This window comes from Puntigrus tetrazona, chromosome 5, assembly GCF_018831695.1.
Source record: "Puntigrus tetrazona isolate hp1 chromosome 5, ASM1883169v1, whole genome shotgun sequence".
Taxonomy (NCBI): domain Eukaryota; kingdom Metazoa; phylum Chordata; class Actinopteri; order Cypriniformes; family Cyprinidae; genus Puntigrus; species Puntigrus tetrazona.
Window position 1 is genome coordinate 25,349,116 of NC_056703.1, and position 22,837 is coordinate 25,371,952.

Genomic DNA, 22,837 nt, shown 5'->3' on the forward strand with positions numbered 1-22,837 from the left:
TTTGAGTGATGAACTAAAGATCTTGAGTAAGTTACAGACTTTTGCAGGTAAACCATTGTGTGGTTGTCATGAAGTCAGTAAATGGTCTTTCATTCATTAACCATCGTATGTCACTCTCTCATTATTCATATTCTCACACCACACAAACTGTTGCACCCTGGACTAAATTTCCCAACATCCATTGCATCAACCATCGCAATTAATCACACGCTCACCTGCATTCAATCACACACACACCATACATAAGAAAGTTTCAACCTCTGTTACATGTTAAGTATTATCCTGTGTTTATCGCTCTCTCAATGATATCTGTGATAAGGAGCCATCCCGTATTCCTTAGTTTAAGTCTAAGTCTAGTTTATCTGTTCATAGCCCTTATTCTATTTTATTTGCGTTCTTGCCCTTATATCTTGGATTAACCCTTTTCCTGGTGTTTTGGACTCAAAAGGTACAGTTTGTACCTGTATGACCCCATCGCTTGTGTTTAAGGATTCTCTCGTTATTTCTCTATAGCAGCTAATGAACTGGTAGTCTTGCCCCAGAGTTACATTTACATTGAAGAATAAGTTGGATAGACCAGGGGAATTCCCACCATTTACCCACCCTCTAAATATATTATGCATCATAACGTAACTACATGTTAACGTTATTTGGCAGTTTGTGATGTCAACAACATGCAACAACTTTTCACTGCCATAATTTATTAATATATTAATTTGCATTAAACTTTCAACGTTGTAACTTTGCACATATTATTTATGCTCAAACATTCAGCATTACATACAGTAAAAAAAATAAAATCACAATAAATCACCTCTTTAAATCAACACCTGGTATGGTGTTTCCCTCATTGAGTGTGCTCTCATGTGAGTGTACCTCCCCTCAATGTTCAATACATAGTTACAGCCTTGCATGCTGACACAAAGTAAATATGCTTTGCAGTGTTTACTTTCTTGCACCCAGTGTCGACATAAGTATAAAAGACAATTAATTAATAAAATGTCCCAACAAGATCACAAATTTTAAATTAAAAGTGAAAGTCAAAAAAACTGAGACAGACTAAATCCAGAAGATGCTTTAAGAAACCTGCCTACAACACTACCTGAAAAAACAATGTACTTTCATCAAAACTTTCATTTCTGACATTATTTTGGCATTTTTACACAATCGCCTAAAAGCAACTTTCAGCAAAGTCTAAGACTAATTCTTAAATGTTGTGCACTAAGGACTATTCAAGGACTATTTATACTTTTAAAATAAAAATAGGAAAGCATACTTTTATGTACCTCTCAGAACTTTGTTTTAATGTGCTTAAACATATGCTTAAGATGACAGTTGAGTATACTTGATGTATACTTAGACATTGTTTTTTAATTATTTATTTGAGCTGTACTTGTGCTTCAATAATGTTTTTATTATCTACTCTGATCTCTTATCTACTTTTATTATCTACTCTGATCTATTTCATTACCTAAAGAATTGAATTTTGATAGTCCACTTCAGACATTCCATTAACTATAATTAGCTTTGTACCTGCATGCCTACTAATTCTCATTTATTTTCAACTACATGTCTACAAACTCTCAGAGTAGACTGTTAGGATAGGTTTAGGGTTAGTAGAACAATGTCCATTTCAAGCATGAGCAGCACAAAAGCAGTGTGTATGCGTGTGACCAATGTTTGTCAGAGTTTGTCGCACATAGCTGATGAGTATCAGAGACGTGATGTGGTTTTGTTTCAATTTTTTTATTTGTTTAATAGTTATTTTTCATGTGGTGTTTGTGAAACACTTAACACCTTGCTTACATGATTTTATAGTGACATATTTTATTTCTCATGTTAATCCGATCATTACAGAACAAGAACAATACACTGTGTCTTCAATTCAGCATAAACAGCGCAGCAAAAATAGACTGTTCTGCTTGCTGTGTGAAATGGGAATAAGTTGACATATGCTTGCAAGGATTCTCAATGTGTTGTACATAGTGGACCCATCAAAATAAAGTGTTAGAAGTTATTATGCAATGACTGCTAGTTGACATGTAGGCACAGCTGGTTTGGAAGCTCAGCCAAGGTAGTATTAAAAAAGTACCAGGTACTAGACCCAGTGGAAAACCCCCAAAAGTGAGCCATACTCAACAGTGTCATGCTGTGGAAAAGCGCCAATGATTGTCAAGCTTAGGGGAGTTACCCACATTCAAGTGTTAATAAAAAAAAATGCATGAAACTAGAATAAAATATTTTTGTTTACTCTGTTCTTTCTTTTGATATTTTGTATGTTTATATATTCATATAACCATATTATATACCAATTATTATCTAAAGAGGGATATAATAGTATACTAAGAGTATGATAGTGTGGTGTACATGGTACACAGGGTGTGAGTGTGCTGTAGTGTTGTAGTCTGTGTGCGTGTGTGCTTGTCACTCCTGCACCTCCAGATGCAGCTACCATCTAGCTCAAAAGAGTGAAAAGGGGCAAAATGCACAAGCCCCCTTCTGGTGGATTTATGGGCTCTACATCAAGACTCTTATGGTCTCTCCTCATACCAAGACTGCCCCTCTCTGGAACTAAGAAGAATCCTGCTCACAGAAATAAAGTGTGTCTGATGCCCCTAACATTCCATCTATTGAAAAAGAGGTAGTTGCAGCAATCAAGTAGCTTTAGAATGGCAAAGTTCCTGGCCCAGAAGTCTTCAAGGCTGGCTGAAGAGCCCCCTCAGGACTTCAGTGTCACCAACATCATCCACTTGTTTAAAAACAAGGGTGATTAAATGATATGCAACAACCACAGAAGAATCAGCCTATTGAGCGTAGCCAGCAAGCTCCTAGCCAACATCCTTCTGAATCAGATCATAGAACACATCCTTGATGAGGCTGTGTCTGAGAGCCAGTGAGGCTTTAGGAAAGCTTGCGGTACAGTGGACATGATCTTTGCTGTTCGACAACTTGAGGAAAAGTGCCTCAAGCAGCACATAGATTTCCATCTTTTCTTCATCTACTTGACAACTACTCCATCAGCAGACCCAAGACTTCTAAGAGTGCTGGGAAGAGTGCATTCCAAACCAGGACATCCTTCTGAGAGTTGGTATGCTTAGGGCTGAGGCTCTAGTGATGCAGGCCCAACTCTGCTGGACTGCACATGTCCTCCATATGGAAAGTTTGAGATTCCCGAAGCAAGCCTTTTTCTCGGGAACTCTGCCATGGCATACAAAGCCACCAAAGTGGTTAGATAAATCGTTATAAGGACACCTTAAAAGCAAATTTGAAGTCCTGCAACATCGTTTTGGAACACTGTCAAGTGATATAGTCCATGACTGCCCTGCCTAGATTTTAGTCACCCACCAAGAATTGGCATCTTTTAATAGAATTGACCAAAAGCGTCAAAAACGACCACCAACTCACAAATAACTGTCCAATCTGAGGCCACTGATGTGTCCTCTTAGTCACTAGTAGTTTACTATGACTACACTTTAAAGTAAATATACACATGCTTTAATTATTTAGGTATACTGACAGTTTAAGTTCGCTTTTAGTATAGTTGTATTACAAACTAAAAGCATAGAGGTAGAGTAGCTGTGTAGTCAAAGTTCACTACTGATATACTTAAAGTATTAAGTAGTACACACACAAGTATACCACTAGTACACTGATATTTGTATACTACATAAAGTACAATTAAAAATATTCTTTACTGTAGTGTACTTAATAAAATAAACTTTATTTTATATTTATATTTCTTTTTTGTAAAGACAGACTTTATTTTTTCATAAGCCTAGCAGCAAAAATATGTTGGACAAACCTTATCTACATTCCAAGACTCTCCCTTGATGTTATATAAATTTAAATATGGATCAGTGAACTCACATTTTCATCTAGCAACATTAAGTGCAAAATTTCGATTGAAAACAGTTAGCAGTCAAAAAATGTTATTAAAAAGTTAAATATTGTTAGTGTCACAATATGTAAGACTCTGCTTACAGTGTCATCAACGGTGCATTGCTGTATTTGTCCAATTTTACAGCCAAAGAAATTAATTACTAGTTTCATTTGTGCAGTTAGAACATTAACTTGTTTAGTGGAAGAGGTTATTAAGTTTGTATTGCTTAATTTCCTCCATTTTGTTGCTCCTAACTAGGTTAGGAGACCTGTTCAGCTCTCTTAAATAATTTAGCTGAGGCTTAGTCATTTATGAATCACTATTATTAAGTCTAGAAATAAGAGTAAAATGTTATTCTTAGAATTTTGACATCTTTAGGACTTAAATTTTACTGTGAGTAAAATTTAAATAATAATAATAATAATAATAATAATAATAATAATAATAATAATAATAATAATGATAATAGATTCACTGAAAGTCGTACCTGTCCAGGTAATTTACTATATTGGGGTTTTTGTTTTCCCTCATCACAAGGATCTCGTTAATAATGAGCTCTTTCTTTGGCTGCTGCTGAAGATTCATCTGTTTGATTGCCACCTGAACAAAATCGGAACAGAGGTAAGCAAATGAAAAAATATTGCTAATGTGGATCTGTCTTAGAATTGTAACACAATCTGGTTTACCTCCTGTCCTGTGGCAATGTCGATAGCTGTATATACTGTCCCAGATGCCCTAAAAAAAGAAAAAAGAAAAAAAAAAGCAGGTGAAAGCATGTAAATTGTACAGATAAATTATAGTGACACATACATGAATAATCAGTCACCAATAGCACTAGATTAAACTCTCTTGTTTTAATCATTTAACCTTTTTTAATGCTCTAAGATCACCTCTTTAGTAATATTTATTTTATTTATGTGGCAAATATCTGCTCAATACCCAAGAAAAAACGGGCAAACTTCTTCTGCTCTTCTGGATAAACAAGAATATTCCATACTTTGTCTGTGTTTAATGGAAACCTGACATCATACTGGAAAGCACATTACATTTGCTGGGCTTCCAGCTTTTTAGTGGATCACAATACAGAATAAAGAGGGAAATCATGAGGTGGTGGAACATGATTTTACGTCATTAAAAAGTGTTTTGCAGACATTAAAAGAGATTACAGACAAAAGACTATACAGTATGTGCTCCCCTGCCCACCCTTCATGAGAATCACTCTGGATCCCTCACATCCAAGCCATACCCTTTTCTGAACATTTGCCAGCTGACCGGAGCTGCAGAGTGCCAAATACCAGGATAGACAGACACAAGAATAGTTTTTTCCATAGACAAATGTTCCCCCATTGTGAAAAAAGTGCAATAACCTTATATTTATTTGTTATTACCTACATACTACCCACATACTAGTACATCCTTGCATCTCATTCTATTGTATCTACAACACAACTGTACATAAAATTTTTTAATTTTCAGTTTACTTTTATATTTTTGTATTTATTTATAATTTATTCATTGAGTTTGTCAGTCCTTGATGTTATAATGTCATACGTGTGTTGATGCTTTGAGTTTAAAAGATTATAGTCACCTTTTGCACATAGATTTTGGTCCAGCGAGTTATTACAACCGCTTCTCGTTACAGAAGGACTGACTAAAAATCAACGATGCACTGGGCTGAAGACCTCCTGTTTTCCCTTCAGCAAGAGGACCAGCCAAGGATTTCTTATTGATCACTGCCAAATATTGTCTAGCATTTATCACTGTTTAACAATAGCTACTGCACAGAGCCAGTTGTGGTCTGGGTATGCCTTTAATTATAAAATACATACAGCATAAATTCTGTAGTTATTAATAAATTATTTAATTTAATTAGGGGTCCAATCTAAAGTGTTACCCTTTATGTCTTTTAAAATGTGAAATGATTGGTATAGTGTGTGAATGTTGCATAAACAATGATTACAGATAAACATACCCTTGTCCTATTTTCTCAAAGCGTGTGTATTTCTTCTTTGGATCACCAACGCTAACAATGCTTCCTGGAAAAAAGTAAAGAGCTCTGTAAATATATATATATATATATATATATATATATATATGAGATGGCTTTAATAAGATTGTGTCAAATCACTTAACACTATCAAATTAGAGAAGAGAGTGCCAGTAATGTATAATGACAGGATTAAACACTCAGTTTTTTAGACATCATTGTCCAGCTCGGTTCAGTTTAAGTAGTATCTGTGCTCCATAGGTGACAGAATCTAATTAAAACATATAATTAGGGATGCACCAACATTTTGACAAGAAGGGTTCGGATTTTATTACATTTATTGTACACAAAAAATGTTTTTGAATTACATTTGAGTCAATGATTCAGTTGCTCAATAATAAGGAACTTGCTTTATTCTTGAAAATCAATTAATTATTTAGAAATCTAATTGCTGAATGAATGCCTTTATGACTCACTCATGATGACACTCATGATAGTCACTTGCTGCCACCTACTTGGGGTTTACTTTCATATTTAAAAGTAGTTTACCTTTGCATTTTTTCTTCAACATTTCATATTTCTATATTAAAATTAATAAATGAATAAATAAAGACTTTAAAACTCCAAGCTCATAACATTATTAATGCTATTACAATTTTGCATCGTAAATGAATTTATGCATTTCAGATTCATTAAAGACTCCATGTAAATTCATTTAAGATAGATTTTGCTAATACTGTTTTCATTTGATTGGTAACAGCCAAATATTTCCTTATTATATTAAATGAAATTATTATGAAAATGTAATTTGATATGAAAGATGATGCACACATTTAATATTGTTAGGAAGAATGCTCTTTAAGTAGGCAAAAATGAACCAGAAATCAATTTAAATACATTTGAGTCATATAAAAAGTCATTTCCAAACACAAAATTAGGTCCTTGACAGTGGCTGGTAAGCAAAAAACTTAATGAGAGAGGGAGAGCTTTTGGAAAGGTTTTTATATTTGGAAAGGTAAAGGAAGAACCGTGATCTCTGTTTTTTATTTAAACTATAATGTTTAATTTTGGAACTAACCTAAAATGATACTAATGAGACAAATAAGAATAATCTAAAAAACAATTACAGACAATTCCTTTAGGAGTTTTTGTTTTTATTTGATGATAGAAATCCTTGTGGTTTTTTTGGTGACCTATAGGAACATCCTACTTTACTGGGAATAATAATAATATTCCTTTTAAGAAATTTTCATTACATTTACACATTTTGCAGACACTTATCTGAAGTGGCTTGCACCATATTGCACCATAATGCTATTTTACATCATTCCTAGGATTTTGCACTTATCTGCTGTTTGAAAATCGTTTAAAAACATAAACCTTAATTTGAATTTGACGTATTTTGACAATTAAAATGTATTGTGACTTAAAATACTGCAACATAATACCACCAGAGTCACTTTACTGAAATATTCTAATTACTTTTTTGGTTTTACAATTTTTTTAAATTCATGAGCAGATTTATAACCTTCTGAATACTAATGTTACTGAAACCCTTGAACCAAATATTGCTATAGTATCTTGTAACAGATAAATCGTATTCTACCATCATACATACAGCTAAAACCAACACTCTTGCCTACATACTGAGTTTTTCCAGTATTTCCTCATCTGTCATTTTGGACTTCTTCCTCTGTCGGTCAGTGTGACGGTACAGCATACTGGATGTGTTCTCTGGCTGTACTTGAGACTCTGGAGGGGTTGTGACCTCTTTGACAGAAGCAGGAGGTGCAGCTGAGTCAATAACAGAGCGAGTGAAGATCTAAAGAAAGATACAGTGAGAATGTCTATGTATAAGTATGATTGCTGGTATTCTAAATGTACCATGTATATAATTCTTATAAAAATAAAAAAAAAAAAAAAAAAAAAAAAAATAAAATAAATAAATAAATAAATAAATATATATATATATATATATATATATATATATATATATATATATATATATATATATATATATATATATATATATATATATATATATATGCTGTTGTACTAACAGATTTGGTGTGCTCAGGTCGTGGGGCGATGATAGGTGGAACCTCATCATCATCATCATCATCTTCTTCTTCTTCCTCTTCGTCATCCTCTTCCTCATCTTCTTCTTCAGACACCGGAGGTGCAATAGGAGATTCAGAAGTTGTCTTACCCCCTTGCTGTGCTCCCAAACAGACACACACACGCACACACAGTGCAAACAGTGTTGAGTGCTTGACCCACAATCATACATATCACAAATGCATCTCAGCTACTCATTTGTAGCCTTTATATCTAGCAATTTTAATACTCTTCAGTAAAGGTTGTGCAGTACAGTACGGTAATGCAAAATGTATTATGGATACATCATAGTGTTTTTGGTCGTATACTGCACATTTTAGTGAATGTAGTAACCCAACTGTGCTTTCCATGCACTCAGATGTACACCCATGTACACATTATGTATATTAGTATACATACTACATGTTGCAGCAAAATAAATTATGCTAGTCTGCTATTCCTTATGCTGGTAGGCTGGCTGTCACCACAGACCCTTTACAAAGTCAAATCGACTGAGAGCACTGTCATTATACTAGCTTAAAATGGCTGTAAGTCAGTTATTTCTATCTGTTGCTGTATCTATCTTTTGATTTATTCTATATTTTAGTTTTTATTCAAGAAACCTACACAGCTACAGAACTGTTAAACATTTTAAGCATGTGTATAAAAATACTGTAAAAAGAGAATGCCGTCAGATGGTTTGATTGGCTCTGTGCAATGAGTGGCAATAATGAAAGGTCATCCTAGTTTTATTCAGAAGACTCGGTGGAACACAGCAGGCGATGAAAAGAGTGTTGTCCACTGCAACATGTGTGTAACATGGTAGATAAGCAAGGTAAGAGGATTTTGCGCACATGAATACTGTTACTCAATGAGCCTTCAGAAGTATTTTCGGGGAAAAGGGTTTTTCTATGTCATCATCACTTATGCAATGCTGAGTGAACCGAAAAGGAAACTACCACTTTGTTATTATATTATCAGAGGGACTTCCATTGACTTCAATGGAATTATACCTGCCCAACCTTAACCCTAAACACACAAAAATATTCCCAAAAGTACTTTTCTTTAAAACCAGCTGCAATGTTATTATGATTGAATTCAGAAATTGGCTTCAGAAACATACATCTACATACATTTACATTCTGAACCTTCAATTCATAAATCTTATTAGAATAATTAGAATATCAATATATATGAAAATAAAGCATACTACTTCCTAAAAAGTGAGTATTAAATAAATGCTTTATAAGGTGAACCTGAACTAAAACCAGGTTGAAATTAGTAACCTTATTTGTGTAAATGTCACACTGACAGAATTAATCATCAAATGCATTTTTATATTCTTTCTGAACATAAGAAAGTGGCATTTGGCTCACAAATCTAAACCTGAACCTGAAACCTCACTAAACCTGAAATGTAAGAAAAAGATCACCTGTAAAAATGAGATGGGTAGTGAAAATAATAATTTTTAAAAATCTGCATATACACTTCCATGCATTTAGTGCTGTGCTTTCATATGTTTTCGTGGTCAACTTCAGAGAGTATTGTATAGTAACCCTATTGCTTATAAATAAATTATTGTGAGATTCAGAAGTGCAGAACATATGAATTAACAAATTTGGGTTGTTGGATGTAGAGGATATGCCAAACAATGTATTTTTTGTGAAGTTGTAAGCACAAAACCCATTACTAGTAGAGGCACTGGCTTTGTAAAATAATTTTTTACGTTTATTTTGTTTGGTACATTATAAAAGGGGAATTTTTACCTTGTCAAATAATGCGCTGCAGGTTCTAAGGCTGACAGGTGGCCCGGAAGACAGAAGGCGATTCTGAATAATGATAAGGTTGAGAACGGGAGGATATGTTACTTGACACAAAAAACACAAAGATATCAAACACTACAAATGGACTGTAAGGAACAGAGTATAGGAAGGAAGGTGTGAAAAGAAGGAGACAGAAAAGAAAGGTTCCCTGGTGGTGAAAATCATATGAAAGGAAAGAACAAAAAGGAAAATACAACTAAAAAAATTAAGTGAGCATTTTCATTGTTGTAGTCTAAACATGGACATCCATTTGCCACTTTGAACAACAACAACAAAAACTAATCAAAAACAAATGCTGTTCACGATCCCTTTATATTTAGCTGTGTAACTTTTTATCGAATTAGGTATGTGTGTGAAAATCAGTTGAGTTGTATCAGTACACATTTTTTTTTTCTGACATTTTTAAAATGTTGGTCCCCATTATGTTAAGTCATCCTAATAATTATTTACTTACATTGTAACTAAATGTATGCATACTATGCAACCACAGTGTAAATGTGTCTACAGCTGTAACATTTCTTTAATTACACACACATGTAACAACCCTCATAACGTAAGTACAAATACGTAACAGGTCATTGGTAACAACACTTGTTTTTTACTTCTAATTACTACTAATTTGATCCAGGGGTGGAAATGAGATCCAAGGGGTGGAAACAGGTAGGTATATGGATATGTAAAGTGGAAGGAGTTGAATCTCGAGTTGGTGGATTTTGTGCATCATTACATGGTAACTCCAAAAGAACTGTTCATATTCATATTCATATTCCTGGCCACCTGAATGTGGAAGCATACGCACTGTCGAGACAGCGGCCAAGGTCCAGGGAATGGATGCTTCATCCCGAGGTGGTGAAGCAGATATGGAGAACTTTTTTCTTTAGGAAGAGGTGGACCTCTTTGCGAGTCATCAGAATATGCAATGTCTTCTCTAGCTCCTCCAGCTCCCCTGGGACTGGAAGCTATGGTACAGACCTGGCCGAGGCTTTGTCTGTACACTTTTCCCCCGATCGCTCTATTTCCTGGAGTTCTGGTGAGAGTGCGCTGAGACAGTGTTCAAGCTGAGACAATGAGCAAGCTCATGTTGACTTGGCCCCTGTGTACCTCGCTCCAGAGGAACTCTCCAGCAGCCGTATGGATGAATGGTTTCTGCTGGGGTACCTCCAAACCCCTGGTCAGAAATTCTCTCCATTCCTTCCTGAGGGGCACAATGAGCTCACTAGATCATGATGAGCTCAACTCAGTACTTCTGCTTTACCTGCCCATCGGCACTTCTCACTCAGTGGCCATGCATCTCTGCCTGTTCACTGCAATCAGATGGAAGGCAAATGCTGCCTTCCTGTCCATGCCATGTAGGATTATCTCAACATTTGCTAAATGGACGGACAGGTGGCCTTGGTGCGTCACTCAATGACAGAGGCCTGGATATGGAAATGGTAATGGAGCTGAGGAGTGCAACAGACCTCGACCGACACACCACCAAGTGGATGGCCCAGGCTATATGGCGTTCCAAGTCAAGTCAAGTCAAGTGTTTTTTTATTGTAATTTCAACATATAGCTGTGCAGTACATCATAAAATGAGACAACAGCTTCTGGTTGGAACGTGTGGTGATGGTCTTGGAGACGGTCCCATTATCTATGCACTTCTCAATGTAGCCAGTCACTGATGATGCGTACTCCTCCAAGTCAATAGAATCACCGTTGGTTAAAGCCTCCATAAACATTTGGAGTAAGAGATTTAATAACTTATACTTCAAAAAATGACAAATAAATTTGAAGGGGGAAAACAGTGTTGCCAAATCCTTCCATTGAATGGAGCTAACACATTCGCTAAATGTTGCTAGTTTGCATCATAAAGGTACAGTGCCTTGTGAAAGTATTCGGCCCCCTTGAACTTTGTGACCTTTTGCCACATTTCAGGCTTCAAACATAAAGCTATAAGACTCTAATTTTTTGTGAAGAATCAACAACAAGTGAGACACAATCATGAAGTTGAACGACATTTATTGGATATTTCAAACTTTTTTAACAAATAAAAAAACTGAAAAATTGGGCGTGCAAAATTATTACTTTCAGCGCAGCAAACTCTCTCCAGTAGTTCAGTGAGGATCTCTGAATGATCCAATGTTGACCCAAATGACTAATGATGATAAATAGAATCCACCTGTGTGTAATCAAGTCTCCGTATAAATGCACCTGCACTGTGATAGTCTCAGAGTTCCGTTGGGAGCACCATGAAGAACAAGGAAAGACACCAGGCAGGTCCGAGATACTGTTGTGGAGAAGTTTAAAGTCGAATTTGTATACAAAAAGATTTCCCAAGCTCTAAACATCCCAAGGAGCACTGTGCAAGCGATAATATTGAAATGGAAGGAGTATCAGACCACTGCAAATCTACCAAGACCTGGCCGTCCTTCTAAACTTTCAGCTCATTCAAGGAGAAGACTGATCAGAGATGCAGCCAAGAGGCCCATGATCACTCTGGATGATCTGCAGAGATCTACAGCTGAGGTGGGAGACTCTGTCCATAGGACAACAATCAGTCGTATACTGCACAAATCTGGCCTTCATGGAAGAGTGGCAAGAAAGCCATTTCTTAAAGATATCCATAAAAAGTATCGTTTAAAGTTTGCCACAACATGTGGAAGAAGGTGCTCTGGTCAGATGAGACCAAAATCAAACTTTTTGGCAACAACGCAAAGCGTTATGTTTGGCGTAAAACCGATACAGCTCATCACCCTGAACATACCATCCCCACTGTCAAACATGGTGGTGGCAGCATCATGGTTTGGGCTTGTTTTTCTTCAGCAGGAACAGAGAAGATGGTTAAAATTGATGGGAAGATGGATGGAGCCAAATACAGGACCATTCTGGAAGAAAACCTGATGGAGTCTGCAAAAGACCTGAGACTGGGACGGAGATTTGTCTTCCAACAAGACAATGATCCAAAACATAAAGCAAAATCTACAATGGAATGGTTCACAAATAAACATATCCAGGTGTTAGAATGGCCAAGTCAAAGTCCAGACCTGAATCCAATCGAGAATCTGTGGAGAGAACTGAAAACTGCTCTCCATCCAACCTCACTGAGCTCAAGTCGTTTTGCAAGGAGGAATGGGGAAATATCTCAGTCTCTCAACGTGCAAAACTGATAGAGACATACCCCAAGTGACTTATAGCTGTAATCACAGCAAAAGATGGTGCTACAAAGTATTAACTTAAGGGGGCCGAATAATTTTGCACGCCCAATTTTTTCGTTTTTTTATTTGTTAAAAACGTTTGAAATATCCAATAAATTTCGTTCCACTTCATGATTGTGTCCCACTTGTTGTTGATTCTTCACAAAAAGTTACAGTCTTATAGCTTTGTTTGAAGCCTGAAATAGTTAAAATTAGTCTTAAATAAATGATTATAGTTACACTAAATGATTGGTGTTGCGCTGCTGTGACTACATGAGAAGGATCACTATTGGCTGTTTAAGAGGTCGAGGGCAGCCATTGTGGGTTGACATCATTTGGTTCTTAGTTTCTACCTGTATCTCCACCTGTGTCTGTTCACCTGTTTTAGTTCTCCCTGATTATTTCCCCAGTGTTTAAAAGCCTGTTCTATTTAGTCCTTTTTGTGTGTCCTTAATGTAGCTAGTTTATATGCTTATTGACTTCTGTTTTGACTATGATTAAAGTCTACTTCAATAGAATTCTGTGTAGTATTCTTCAAGAAGCACATTATGTTACAGAAGGACGGTCCTAAAATAAAAATTGCGGAGAACAGGCTGTGGCATCTGCAGCAGAGTGGTCGGACATTGGAAAAGTATGTGGATAAATTTGTAGAGCTTTCTAACGAGGTGAATGAGGTGAACTGGCCTGATGCCCTTCATTGTGTCTGTTTTCAGCTGGGACTGGGACTGGTCCTCCAGTGCCCACGCCTTGCAGACAGCCCCAAGTCTCCGTGCTGGCAGAGCTCCCCAGTGTCTCCATGCCTGGTTGTGCTCATGCCAGTGCCTGCTCCTCAGTCGGGGCCCCACCCTGGAGCCTGATGGCCGGCTCTTACCTCTGGACTGTCAGACTGGGGTGGTGGTTCCTCTTTTCAAGAAGGGGGAAAGGAGGGTTTGTTCCAACACACACCCCTCAGGAAAGCCTATGCCAGGATACTGGAGAGGAGAATTCATTCGAAATTTGAACCTCGGATCCAGAAAAAACAATGTGGCTTTCTTCCTGATCGTGGAACACTGGACCAGCTTTATACCCTCTGCAGGGTACTGGAGGGTTTGTCCAACAAGTCCATATGTGCTTTGTGGATTTGGAGAAGGCATTCGACTGGGTCCCTCGCGGTGACCTGTGGGGGGTGCTCTGGGAGTATGGGCTACGGGGCCATTTGCTAAAGGCTGTCCGGTCCCTGTATGATCGAATCAGGAGCTTGGTTCGCATTGCTGGCAGTAAGTCAGACTTGTTTGCGGTGCAGTGTTGTGGTCGCCAAACCGGACCCACTCCGGCCCCCAGCTGTGGCTATGAACAGGACCGGTGACAGAGGGCCCTCTGACAGCTGGGGTCTGGTTTGGCGACCACAACACTGCCCATTGAAACTACTAAACATTAACAGTTAACTATTAGACTTTGTAACAGAACTTAGATCAAAAATGTTTCATGCTTGCTTTTAAGCAAATCAAAAATGTATAAGATGTTACAGTCACCCATTCACAACATGAAGCAAAAATAGCTTCATGTGCATAAAATAATACTGTTGAATTGCTGTAAATCAATGCTTACGCTGCAGCACGATGGTGGAATGCACCTGTTGAACAACCCATACATAAATTAATAGTTGTTGTTCATACTATTTAGTGGTTTGTATATTTGAATAATGTATATCTGTATCCTAAAGTGTAAGATTTGCATTCACACTTTTTAACTATCTTTAAGTCATATACACATAATTCATTTTATTAGAAAACTCTGAAACTCAGCAAATGTGTCTTTACCTTTAAGATCACAAAGATGATGGAGAAACTGTTAGTGCTGGTCACAGCGCACAGCTTTTTTGAGAAATCTTATCAGTAAGTTACATCAATCAAACTTATATAAGTCTTAAACAGGTATGCATCCTCAGCTGTGAGGCAAGTATCAGTAAAAAAATAGTAAAATTTGTAAAAATGTAAATAAATGTAGATTTTCCTACTAAAACTGAAATGAATTGATGCTAACAGTCTACTGTGGTCTGCAACACAAACACATCTCAGATTTAACTTACATTTCATAAGCTTTACAGTAAAGAAACAAGTCTTTCACATTAAATATGATATATTGGAGTATAATATTGTCATTTGTGTATTTTGCATTTATATGCAGGTAAAGACTGTGTCTACTGTTGGGGAGGATGCTGTTTCATACCCATGTTAAGAATTTGCAGGACACGAACTACCAGTATTTCTATTTTGCCGATGTGTATACACTGGCAGCTAGCTGTTAAAGGGTTAGTTCATCCCAAATTCAAAATCATCATCATTACCCTTATTCCATTCCAAACCCCTAAGGCTTTTCAAAACATCTTCAAAACAAAAATGAAGATGTTTTAAGGAAAAATGGGAGATTTCTGTTCCTCCATTGACAGTCCCCATACCTACTACTTTAAAGCTTTAAAATGTTCATAAAAAGACTGAAACAAATCCATATGATATGACATATGAGAGTTTAGTCCAAACTAAAATGATTGAGACTTAATATAATGAACAGATTGAATTCATGCTTTTATTAACATATAAATAAATATTATATCAGTACACACATCAAATACGGTAAACAAAATACTTGGAAAAAATACGATTACACATTAGGTTTGACCTTCCACAAAAACCAGTGAAATATGTTCTCATGTGTCAAGGAAAAAAGTTTGAGCATCTGTTTGTTCAATATTTATATGTAAATAAAAGACTAAGTTCAGTTTATTCATCATATAAAGTGATTGAGTCTCTCAAGAAAAGTTTAACTAAACTGCTCTATTCATATGGTTAGTTGTAGCGTTGTCACGATACCATAAAAATTTGTTACGATACTATACCAGCTGAAGTATCACAATACCAAGTAGAATCACCAATGCAGTATTGTGTTAATTTAAAATTCAATTCTACAAAATGAAACAAAATTTCATAAATAAATAGATGGCTTTGAAACAGTAATGTGGCTTAATGTGAATAAATGACTGGCTATTGTACATTAATTTAGGCTATATTTATAATATATGAATAATATATAATGTTGTAAATGGTATGAGATTAAAGTTTTAAATACAAAACTCTGAATATAGAAATATGTATATAATTTAATTTGCCTAATTTTAGATGGGACACTTAAAACCGACAGCAGGTAGCAGCAAGTGTTCAAGATTCAATCACTGAGTCATTCAAATGATTCTTTCAAAGAGCCTGATTTGAATCCTTCAATAGTGAATCAAATGACTATTTTCATGAATGGCTTCATGAATCAGTGGACAGAAACATAGAAACTAAACAAAAACATAATCTTTGACTGTTGCTTGTGTCATATTGCTGAACTTGTGTCATATTGCTTGCATATCCTGAAATTTCCAAGTTAGCAGCATGTCTATAAAAAAATATATATATATATATATATATTATATATATATTTGTAATGTTAAAATATACATAATGATTGATCTGACTGATAAGATCCAAGTACACAGCCACTATGTTGATAAATAAAATTGTAGTCACAAGTATTTTTGCAGAAATTAGCTACATCTGTTTCAGACGTGGTCAAATGAACATCAGAATAAAAGCGTGACAATACTTTCTTGTATTGTATTATATTAAGACGTTGAACAAGTGAGGCTTGAGCTGCTATTTTTTATTTTATTTTTAAATAACATCAGACCGTCTGAATTAGACCCTTCTTCTGATACATGCCACATCGAATAACAGTATGCAAGAACAGCTTCTCATTGCAAATTGAATGGGAAACCCGTCAATACCACATAAAGGGTATACACAGCCTGTAATGTTACTACACAGAGCACAGCAAAAAGACATTTGGCACTCAACTTATGTTTCTGCTGGCATGCTTGTTCAAACGTTTTAAACCGTGCCCTGCTGTGCATACAACATTAAAGCCTGGGTATACTCCACTTTCCACGTTCTGTTCCATCTCTCACACAAATAAGCATGGGTTGCAAGGTTCTACACAGGTGCAGTACAACAGTTTAGAATCACGTCTCTGCATGCGCTGTTGTCTGCACACCGTTAAAAAGACAGAAGACACGAACAGAATTATACTTGTGTTTATGGTACTACGATTTAAAAATGGTATGGCACTATGGGTATTTTTGGCTTTAAATACCCATGGTGCCATACCGGTATCACAATACTACCATAGTACTGTGTATTGTGAAACCCTAATTAGTTGTACTATTCCTTTATGAATTTTAAAGCATCAAATTGGCAGTTGTTAGGACTGTCAGTGGAAGTACAGAAATCTGTCAGATTTCATTCAAAATATCTTTGTGTTTCGAAGAGAAACTAAAAAAGAAAGACATGATTTGGAAAGACATGAGAGTGAGTAAACAATGACATTCAATGACTTTATCTTTTTAGTTAATATCTTTAGTTAGGTTTCATCTTTACAGTAGCCCTAGCTTTATATTGAACATTCAGGTAGAGAGTATGGATGAATCATACCAATATTTACGATACCTTGTGGCACAAGGACACATTGATGGCATCTCCTGGGCACATCCTGTTGACTTTAGCCTCTTTGTGGAATTTCAGCTCCTCATGTTTCAATGTTCGGATCAAATCTTAAATGTATTTCATTCACTCTTATCCCCTACAGACCGTAACCTCAGTTCCCTGAGATAAGGGACTACATTCCTTGCTGTGCTAAGTAGCTACACAACTTAGTCGTCAATTTATTTGCAGTAACCGGAATATATAGCCAGATGGCCCCACCCATTCTGGCAGGCTTTTCTGAGAAATTGGTTTGTCTGTTATACACTGCACAAACCGATGGCCATGCAGTTGAACTGCGTGCCTGACTAAAAGGCTTCAGTAGTTTCACATCACTTTCTATGAAGCCCATATTTCTAATACATTATATGAGTATTCCTAATGCATTATAATAAATCTATAATGCAGAATATTCATAAGAACGGTTTTAATGTGTTATAATATTTACTGTAATAAGTTTTAGTGCAGTTCAGTTAGTCTGTGTAAATACATTTTATTTGTAAGGGTTAGACATGGCATTCCTATGTGCATGATCATTAATTCTTTATTTCATGAAGATTAATCTGATTAATTTGACATCAAATATCAAGTTAGACAAAAAAAAAAAAAAACTCACCAGAGTATTGGCTGCAATGTAACCATGAGCAGATTTATCTGGAAGCATAAACATTTCATTAGTTAGAATTTTAGTAAACTTACATTTTTCTTATTTATTAGATATAAACAGATGTGTAATTTTAATGTAATTTATGCTCAACAATTTCAAAACTTCTAAAAGCAAAATTCAAACAAATATTGACTTTTTAATAGATGATTATTCGCTTGCATGGTAAATGTGTAGCACCTACAGGAAAATATTGGTATTATGTGGTAACAAAACATAATATATACAAAACATATATTTTAATGATATATTATAATTCACTAGAAGATGGCAAATGATGGCCAGAGAGGTGGTCATGACCTACACACCTGCATACATATTTGTGTGTATTTGTTTGCGTGTGCGTGCCTCACCTCCTGATGTGAAGCTCATGTATTTCTGGTTGTTCACTGTCTCTTTGGAGTCGTAGAACTTGAGAACATCTATTACAGCCTGAGGGTTTTTCTTCTGTTCCAACTTAGTAATATTAGACGTTTGCAATAACCGAGCCCACTGCTCTGGAATACCCTGTGTATGTGCACATGTGTACATTAGAAACAGACAAATTGGACTATTAAGTAAATCATACATGTGCTTTACATTCCAAGCAGGCTTTGTGAAACTGTCAACAATATTTAAAACATTTACATACAAACTGTGATATAAATAGCAAAAATCCAACGTAAAAAGTAAAAAAAAAGAGACAAGAGACAAGAATTAAGTTATCTGCATGCTTATGGGCCATTCACACAAGACACATTCTTGCACGCAAGTGCAATATTTTAAAGACTTTTTAAACAGATTTGAAACAGATTCTAATAGATGGTTCATAATGAATTTCAACAAATTCTGTCAGTAAACAATTTTAGTATTAGGGCTGGGCAATAAAAAATATCCGAAAAGGGCCGACAAGCCGAGAGTCGAGCGGATCCAACTGCAAATCTTTATTTATAGACAGGGACGAGAACACAGACAGGGTCAAAATATAAGTAAACAGGTGAAGGTAAAACAAAAGCAATTCAAAACATAAATGGGCTAGGCAAGGGGAGTAATCCTAAAACACAAGCAATAATCCAGGCAGGTGTCCAAACGACAAGACAAAAGGGTAAATCCAAAACAGGTGACAATTAGAATATGGAAAAAGAGACAAGGCAAGACTATGACTAGACTAGAAAAACTAAACTGGCTCTGTAATGTTGCTTTCACAAAGTGAGTGATAAACGCTGAAACAACACAACATGGTGTTGAACAGAGTCTGGATAAAAAGGCCACGCGGCACGCCATCACTGAGCATTCGTCTCCATGAACGTCACGACTAACGGCTCTTCTGTTGTCCCCCTGCAGAAAGCAGCATATAGACCAGTCAGCCGGCACCCTCACGACATGGACTGGCACGATCACCTGTATTTGTTTGAGTTTCTTTGTTAATAAACCCACCCTCTGGGGTTTTGATTTGAGTCCTCCTTGCTGTGTGTTTCTTCACCCCGTCACACTGGTGGAGAATGCGGGAAAGAATGTGAAGAAACACTGGCAAGTGATCTCGTCTTCACCCCCTTTTTTTTGCTGTGTCCCCTTTTTGTTTACCGCGTGGCGTAGTGCTCCTCCCCTGCCATGGAAGAACTGCTACAACGACTCACTGAGGTTAGCGTCTGCCAGCAACAAATCGTGGAGCACCTGGCTACTCGACAGGGCGATACGGAACAGGAGCTCGTCGCCCTACGATCCGCTGCTGCCCAACAGATTCCGCTGCCGACCCCCGAGCCCAAGCCACCAAACTGCTGCCAAAAATGTCCGCGGATGACGATCCAGAAGCGTACTTACAAATGTTCGAAACGACAGCCAACGCAGAAGGTTGGCACCCAGAGGAGTGGGAGCGGATACTAGCCCCCCTCTTAACCGGCAAGGCGCAGCGAGGCGGCAGAGAGCTACAATGAAGTGCGCCGAGAAATCCTCTCCAGACTCGGCCTCTCGATTTTCCTGGAGGGTGGTCCAGGAGTGACGCGTGCCGGAGGGCACGTTGCGACCAGTCAACAGGCCGGCGGTTCCCTCTCCACGCGATGAACCCATGACGACCGCCTCAAACACTGTTGGCCACAAGTGCGCGTTGTGGAGGGGCAGAATGTGCAGCCAGGCCCCCATAGCGGAGGGGGGAGAAGCTGCTGTTGGTTGTCCCAAAGTCAAAGACGGAGGCGATCCTAGAGCTGGTCCATCGTTGCTTTATCCTCAACTTCTCATCTTTAGCTACCTCCCTGACGGACCTGACCAGGAAGGGGCAGCCTGAGAAGATAAGGTGGACACCCGAGGCGTTCTGGAAGATCAAGGCGGCACTAACGTCAGAACCGGTTCTCCGAGCGCCGGATTTCAGCTGCCCCTTCCTGCTACAGACGGATGCCTCCGATACGGGGTTGGGGGCAGTTCGAAAGCTGTCCCCGGCCGAGAGAAGCTACGCGGCGGTAGAAAAGGAGGCCCTGGCTGTCAAGTGGGCAGTCCTGGAGCTGCGGTACTACCTCCTCGGCCGGAAGTTCACCCTCCTCACCGACCACGCCCCCCTGCAGTGGATGGCCCAGGCCAAGGAAACCAACGCGAGGGTGACCCGGTGGGTCCTCCAGGACTTCCACTTCATTGTGCGTCACCGAGCTGGAGAGGCGAACGCCAACGTGAACGGCCTCTCTCGGATCTGGGCAGCTTTCGCAGGTCTATCAGGGGTCACTCTCCACCCACCCCGTTTCTCCCCTAACCACACGCGGCACACCGTCACTGAGCATTCGCCTCCATGAGCGTCACGACTAACGGCTCTTCTCTTGTTCCCCTGCAGAAAGCAGCATATAGACCGGTCAGCCAGCACCCCAACACGGACTCACCTCGCAGCCCGAAGAAAGAAGGAAGGAAGGAAGGAAGGAAGGAAGGAAGGAAGAGGAAGAGAGAGAGCACGAGCACACTCACACCACGGACTGGCACGATCACCTGTATTTGTTTGAGTTTCTTTGTTAATAAACCCACCCTCTGGGGTTTTGATTTGAGCCCTCCTTGCTGTGTTTCTTCACCCCGTCACATAAGTTAGAGACTGGTTTAAAGTTGTTATAGTTGGAAGTATCAAGAGAAGGCTTCTTTACTATAGTTTACTATGAACCCATGTCACTATAGCTATTTTTAAACAATCAGGAAAAGATCCTTCACTTAAACTAAGCTTTAAAATACTAAGAAAATCTGTACCAATCACATCAAAAATATGCTTTAAAAATCTAGGAGGTATCGTATCTGCCAAGCAGAATGATGGTCTCAGATGTTCAATCACCTCTTTGCAGGTTTCAAAAGAGCACAAAGTCACCCCAAGGCACAGACCAGGCCACAGACTCAGGATCAGCACAATTTCCCATGGACAGACTTGATCTTAAAAAAAAACAGTCTAAAAAATGTACTAAATTGTTCACACATCTGAACAGAGGCATTGGGGAAAGTATCAACATGAGGATTCAGTACAGAATTAATAATAGAAAAGATGACATTAGGTCTATGAGAATTGCCTTCTAAAAGATCATAGAAATATTGTGATTTGGCAGTATTAGCAGCTTTCTGAAATAGGTTTAAGGAATCCCGCCACATTTCATATGAAATCTGTAGCTTATTCTTTACACCATTTACACTCTGCTTTCCTGCAAGTCTTACAAAGGAGCCTAACCGAGTCATTCATCCATGGATGTGGTTTGGAAGTACTATGTTTCGATTTAAGGGGTGCAATAAGATCAGAAAAGGGTGCAGAGAAGCTTTAAATTTCTTATTAAAATGGTTAAAAAGACAATTCATATCCAAAGTATCTGTGAAGAGTGTTCCATTTCATAAGAATCTGCTAATTTTCACTGGACTGTACAATAAAATACTGACTCAAACGAGCTGCTGGTCCAGGGAATAAAGTGGAAAACACATTTATGATCAGAAAAGCAAATATAATTGATTTCACTTATAGAGACTTAAATCCCATATGAAAATACTAGATCCAACATATGACCATAAGCGTGAGTAGGCCCCTGGACCCATTGAAGTAAAAAAAGTTCATCAAATGTTTAAATTCAGAAGCCAGTGGTTTATCAAGGCAACATAAATGAATATTAAAATCACCCAAAATTAAAATCTTATTAAACTGTAGAATAAGACCTCCAATCAAGTCAGTCTAAAAACTCACTATTAAAACAGGGAGGACAGTAAATAGAAACACAAAGAACTGAACATACCATATCGATCTGAACAAGTTCAGATGGAGGCTGCTTCAAAGCAATCTCCACAAGCCAAAAACCAGGAAAATCCTGAAAGTAATCTGGCCTTTGCTTCCTCAGAGGAACATTGCACGGTTGATGGCACAAGAAGGCAGAAGTAAATCGTTGGCGGAGAAGAGTGTGGTCCACTATGGAGAACATCAGGTAGATCCAAAACTTGGTTTCCAATATCTAACAGTTTCTGGTGATCGTAAGTTGAAAATAAAGCCATATTTGAAAAGTGAAAAAACAGTAACAGCACAAACAATAGACAGAGCAAATGGCTCGCCGCATCTTTCCATGATATAGAATATATTACTTAAGACCAATACAAAGAAAGGATTTTTAGACATCTTGGCCAACTGAGAAGTATGAGCATGTATAGCACTCAATACTTAGTTGAGGCTCCTTTTGCCTAAAGTACT

At 37.6% G+C, this 22,837-nt stretch overlaps 1 protein-coding gene across 4 annotated transcripts in view; it reads right to left on the minus strand.

Annotated features, from left to right (window-relative positions):
- LOC122345796 (serine/threonine-protein kinase PAK 3) overlaps positions 1 to 22,837 on the minus strand; it is a 143,188-nt gene that overhangs the window by 45,641 nt on the left and 74,710 nt on the right. For 2 of the 4 annotated variants that reach the window (XM_043240264.1, XM_043240266.1), the window contains exons 4-11: positions 18,537 to 18,690; positions 18,136 to 18,173; positions 9,731 to 9,793; positions 7,928 to 8,083; positions 7,515 to 7,689; positions 5,853 to 5,916; positions 4,567 to 4,615; positions 4,368 to 4,480 (exon numbers count right to left, since the gene is read on the minus strand). In XM_043240264.1, coding sequence (XP_043096199.1) covers positions 4,368 to 4,480; positions 4,567 to 4,615; positions 5,853 to 5,916; positions 7,515 to 7,689; positions 7,928 to 8,083; positions 9,731 to 9,793; positions 18,136 to 18,173; positions 18,537 to 18,690 — 812 coding nt within the window. The remainder of the gene's footprint in view (positions 1 to 4,367; positions 4,481 to 4,566; positions 4,616 to 5,852; positions 5,917 to 7,514; positions 7,690 to 7,927; positions 8,084 to 9,730; positions 9,794 to 18,135; positions 18,174 to 18,536; positions 18,691 to 22,837) is intronic. The other 2 variants (XM_043240265.1, XM_043240267.1) reach the window with 1 other exon arrangement.